The sequence below is a fragment of the Pediculus humanus genome, genomic scaffold (genome assembly GCF_000006295.1).
Source record: "Pediculus humanus corporis 1103172107895 genomic scaffold, whole genome shotgun sequence".
NCBI lineage: Eukaryota > Metazoa > Arthropoda > Insecta > Psocodea > Pediculidae > Pediculus > Pediculus humanus.
Window position 1 is genome coordinate 279,979 of NW_002987470.1, and position 6,031 is coordinate 286,009.

The 6,031-nt window shown below is 33.3% G+C and overlaps 1 protein-coding gene across 1 annotated transcript; it reads right to left on the reverse strand.

The window, feature by feature from the left end:
* Nucleotides 1-1,933: 1,933 nt before the first annotated feature.
* On the reverse strand, nucleotides 1,934-2,416 carry Phum_PHUM397100 (uncharacterized protein; the record flags this gene model as incomplete). Its single annotated transcript, XM_002428636.1, has 2 exons — nucleotides 1,934-1,966; nucleotides 2,210-2,416. The coding sequence occupies 2 exons, from the start codon at nucleotides 2,414-2,416 to the stop codon at nucleotides 1,934-1,936; spliced, it is 240 nt and encodes a 79-aa protein (XP_002428681.1).
* Between the last annotated feature and the right edge of the window lie 3,615 nt (nucleotides 2,417-6,031).

The window sequence follows — 6,031 nt, forward strand, 5'->3', positions numbered from 1 at the left end:
AACATAAAAATAACGTTGGTGTCTAGCGCTACGACGGAATCTTGTACCACGACCCGCGATGTACGCTCATGAATTCAAGATTTGAATTATAAGATTGAGACGTTACCCACGTACTTTTTTACTTATTTCTCTCTCTCTCTCTCTCTCTCTCTCTCTCTCTCTCTCTCTCTCTCTCTCTCACTTTTTCTCACACTTTTCCTTGGAATGAATTTTCGTGTTTTTTTCTAAACGATTCCGCACCCGAAAGAGAGAAAAAGAAAGAGAGAGAGACAGAGAGAAAAATGGCGAAACATCAAAACGCACAAACAGTATCGCGTATGCGTGCGTGCGTGCGTGTGTGTGTGCGTTTGTGTTTGTTTAAATACGCGATTGATATCTTAGTTGTGTAAATTTGTTTTAAAAGAATTCTTTGGAGAACGACGACAACAACAACAACAACAACAACGAGAACAAAACAAACAAATAAAAATGAACGTATTCGATGGCATTGACCTGAAACTCACCGACAATGCAGCACGTTTTATTATAATTTGACAATAATTTATAACAATTATTTCGGGTTCGAATCGAACGAAGGTTCAAGAGGTACGACGATGATGACGTTTTTACGACAACATAACCGAAATGTCACCATCAACGTTTAAATACCTTCTCCATCAACACACAACAACAAAAACATAATCTCAAAAACATTCAACATCGAATACAATCGTGTTGCGATATGTCCAAAACGTCCACTTTCGAAAAACAAACGCAACAAATAACGAAATACAAAAAGAAGTGATGGATGACGAAAATAAATAATAACAAACGCGCGCCTAATAAGTCGGTAATAACAAAACATTTATAACTGTTATGAGAGAACCTAAAAAAAAAAAAAACTTTCTTTTATTTAATCACACGAATTGATAATTACACGATTTATGGATCGCATACATACATAGATACCAATTATTAACTCCGTCAAATCGAAAAATTAAAAAAAAAAAAAAAAAAAAAAATTCGCACGCGCGTTTATCTCTCTCTCTCTCTCTTTTGCGAAACAAACAATAATAATAATAATAATTACGCACGCGTTTGTTGTTCGCATTAATAAATTACGACGACACAACCTATAAAATCCAACACAAAAACAATGGTTTACATTTTTTTAACGTGTGAATTTTTGCGTAAATGTTATTAAATCATCCATTCACGTAGTACAAAAAAAAGAAGATGGCGTCGTCAATAAAAACAAACAAACAAAATTCTCGTATAGTGTGATATATGCGCCGCCAACAACAACAACAACAACATTTGTCACACACACAAACAAATCGTAAAAAAATCAAACGAAAATTTAAAAAAAAAAAAAAAGTAAATTAATAATTAATTGTCACACGAATGACAAAGTCCATTATCGCGGAGAGAGGGGGGGAATAGAGGGGGGATAGACGTCGGTACAAACGAAATCTAAGATAAAATAAAATTTTTTTTTTTTTCGAAGACAAACAAAAACAAACAAACAAACAAACAAACAAACTTCTTCGATAAATTCAATATCGTTCGAATATCGTATCAAATACTATCGATTTCATTCAACATGCTCGTATGTTTATACATACGGGAGGAGGAAGAAAGGGGGAGGGGGCGGGAAACGAAAAAAAGGTGAACCGGGTTTTGCACAATTGGAAAAAACCTTCGATATCACACAAAGCCATCGTAAAAGGGAATTTAAAATTAATATTGAGAAAAAGACAGAAGACAGAAAAAGAGAGAAAGCAATTTTTTTTTTTTTTCTTTTTTTTTTTTGGAATTCCAAAAACGATATATCGAACTTGATCCAGGACTCGCGATTATATCGATTTTACCTGGTTCACTTAATAAAAAATTATTATTATTATAATATTTTCTCTCTCTCTCTCTCTGTTTTCTTTTTTCTTTTTTTATAATGTCAAGGGTAAGTGAAAATCAAATTCACGCAAGGCTAAACGGTGCATAATAATAATAATAATAAATATTAATTCCAGTTAATGCCAAATGAAAAAAAAGAAAAAATACGTCATAGTCGTTCGTGGATTTAGGCGCGAGGTTTTTTTCGAATTTAAATTATTTTAGAGAGAGAGAGAGAGAGAAAAACCCCGAGAACGACATGATTCCATTTGCTACAATCTTTCTCTCTCTCTCTCTCTCTCATTCAATTCGTGTTTAAAACCTTTAGACGACTTACCCTTCCGACGATATCCGCAATACTTGACGATAATTTCAAAACTTTGCTATCCACGTGTACTTCCGCGGGTACTTTTAACTCGAGAGAACAATCTCCGGGTATCCAAGAGTCCGCGGACACTCTTATCCTACGTCCTTTATCATCGCAAAATAATTTTTTTATCGTTCCCTCGCGTGAAAGTGATTTTCTAGATACTCCGCACAACATTATTTCCCGTGCACGTATTTTTCCTTTTAGTTTCGTTTCGTTTTTTTTTTTTTTTTTTTTTTTTTTTTCAATACCTTGAGAGCTCGACCTCAAATCATCATCGGTAAAAACAACACAAAACCGAAAACGAAACAATAAAGCAATCACAAATTATTATTCATGTACGTTACATGTATGTAAATACGAAAACAAAAACAACGACAACAACAACAACAACAACAATACAAAAACGAAAAAAAAGAAAAACTCTTTGTGAGAACGAATTTGCCACTTTTTTAACAGACGCACCTACAAAAACGAAAAAAAAAAAAAGAAAAGAAAAGAAAAAACCTCGTTCGTTTGTCCTAGTATGCTGGTGCTCTGCAACTGAATTAAAAGACCTGAAAATAATTTTAAATTAACTTTTCGATACTTTGTAAAGACCTCCCCGCCACACGTTTACCCATACTCGTAATAATATCATCTAACGCGTCCGTGATCTAATCTGCAAGGTGTGCGCTACAAACCGTACCTTCCAGGTATTTAAAAAAAAAAAAAAAAAAAAGCCGCACGATTACTAAGTCGCAACAATGCTCGAAGGTTTTGTATTTAATATAAAATAATAAAAAAAATTTTTTTTTTTTTTTTTTTTTTTTAATGACCTCCATATTTTTCTTTTTTTTCTTTTTCTCTCCTACAATTCGTGATTGTTCTAAACGTTATTTTTCTCACTGCAATGTCGCAATTTTTTCCTTTTCATCGGGGAAAAACAATACGACGCCATGTTGAAGAAAAAAAATCAAACGAAAGGAAAACAAATAAGAAAAAAAACGAGGAACTTTCGAAATTTCTCGAATCCCGGAGGCTCCGATCGATGGTATACGGTAAAAAATATATTGAAACCGAAATACAACTCGGGGGAAATGCGAGAGGCGGAAGGGGGAGGGAGGAGGAGGAGAGGGGGAGAGGGAGGGAAAAAAAACAAAGTCTGGAAATAAAAATCCTTCCGGTTCTTCATAAACATCTGCTCGAAACATTTAAAAAAAAAAAAAAAAAAAGATTCCATCCAACATGCTTTCATCCCCCCCCTCTCTCTCTCTCTCTCTCTCGCTCTTTAAGAAAAAACAGAAGGAGGCAGGTGGTACCTGAAGATTTGATATGACTGGTCACACGTGCTCTTCTACCACATCGAGTACCATCTGCTCCGTTACCATCTTTTACGACATGAATACGCTTTAATTATCCATTAGATAATCGTAGACGGAAAAAAAAAAAAAAAAAATACGTAAACCACCCTCTCTCTCTCGCTCCCTCCCCCTCCCTCGCCATTTTTTTTTTTTAAATCAATACAAAAAAAAATTGATTTCTTCGTTTGCAATTTTCGATTAATTAAAATTCAAAACGCTTCGTTTTTCATTTTTCATTTTTTTGGAAGAACCAAAAAAAAAAAAAAAAAAAAAAAACTAATATGCCAGGTTTTTATTAAACAGATAAAAATCCAATTTTCAATCTGGGACCGGTCCCCCAATGACGGGGGCCAAAAAAAAAAAAAAAAAAAAAAAAAAAAAAAAAAAATTTTTATCGACGTTTGAATTTGAATTTTAAAAACGTAAAAAAAAATTAATAAATAAAAAAATATGTAATTTTTTTTTTTAAACTAAACTTTGGGAAAATCTAAGGTTAATAAACTCTGAGGAAGATAACAAAAAAAAAAATGACCCTCCCCGTAGAGAAACCCCCCCCTCTCTCCCTTCCAGACGAAAAAAAAAAACCGCTGGAAAATTTTTCGCTTTGCAATTTTCTTTATATCTCTATTGTGCCAAAAAAAAAAAAAAAAAAAAAATTTATTATCTACAACCCTCGTCTCGACAGTTTTTTTAAATTTATGAACTTTTACAACATCATCATCATTATCATTATCATTATTATTATTTCGAAAGCTCTGCGTTATTTCGAATGAACGTACAAAAATGTGTATTAAAAAATGATAATCGTCTCTTTGCTAGAAAATGTGGGAGTGACTCAAAGTTAAATTAAATAGTAAATCCAAGGTTCGATGACTGGGAAAAGGGAGAGACAGAGAGGAAGAGAGAGAAAGAGAGAGAGAGAGAGAGAGACAAGGAGAGTTATTATTTCAAACGGATATAAAAAAAAAGGCGTGATCCCCCTCCCTTACGATCTTCCCACATTATCAATCGTGATTCGATCGACCTACCGACCCACAGCCTAAAATTTCCCAAAAAAAATTCTTTCTTCCAACGCGTTTTCATCTCCTGCTGGAATTCGGAACGTGAACGTACATCCCGTCTGCAAACGTCGACGTGTCCCCCCAATCCCCCCAATCAATCCATTAAAAACGATAATTAATTTGAAACGGAATTTTTAGTTTAACAACAAAAAAAAAAAAAAAAACGAGGCTAACGTTCGTAGATTTCTTCTCCCAGACAATCGACAACAATTCGCGTCTTCGATATTTTCGGCCCACCGCACCCCCCCCCACCGCATCCAACCCGACTCGTCTTTCGTTTCGCAACCCACAATGTTTCGTCAATTAATTTAAATAATTAATTATTATTATTATAATAAAATAAAAATCCTCGTTTCGTTTCGTAAAACGATTTAAATTTTCCAAAAAATCGAAGAATAAACGCCAGGTTTGCTTTTTTTTAAACACACAGTGACAGCCACCTGTACACTTTGTGGCATCTTTCGATAACCGAGCACCAGCAGGAACCCAAACCCCCTCTTTACCATGAGGTTATAATAAAGTCATTAATAATAATAATGATAATTTTTTTACTTCGACCCGATCGGTAGGCTTCACAAAAAACATCTGCTTCTCGGAGGTAGGCAAAATTTATTTACGCATTTTCCAAAAAAAAAAACAAACAATCGGTGGGGAGAGAGGGGCTCCGGGGGACTCCGCGTGAGTTGTCAAAAAATTAAATAAATAATAAACCAAAACGGATGTGACATTAATGACCACGTTTCTATTTAACGAGAGAAAGAGACATAGAGAGAGAGAGAGAGAGAGATGGAAAATTTTAAATAAAAATTAAGTAATTATCATTATTAAGACTCGTGAACGCGTGACGTTCCCCCCTCAATCACGGGTATAATTTACAAAAATTTCAAAAAAAAATCATCCCCTTCGCATAATAAAAACCCATAATTACCCCTAAATGAAAATGAGGTAGGACTGAAGAAGAAGAAAATTAGAAAAAAAAAGTTTCCAAGGGTATGTTTTCAATAATAATAACCATACGGAGCCATTAATCATTTTCCATATTGGCTAACGATGTTTCGTAATAATAATAATAATAATAATAATAATAATAATAATAATAATAATAATAATAATAATAATAATAATAATAAATAATAAAAACTCGTTAAATTAAGTTACAAGTTTTTGAAAGACAAAATAAAAATCTCGATAAACAAACGAGAAATGAAAAAAATAAAAATAAAAAATAAAAAATAAAAATAAAATTAAACAACGACAACAACAAAAACGACAATAATAATAATAATAAACGAGACGACGAAATCGGAAACGGAAATGAAAATAAAAATTTGGGGACGTATCCCTAAGTCTTCTTCTTCTTCTCCTTGTTTAGAAAAAACATCTTCATT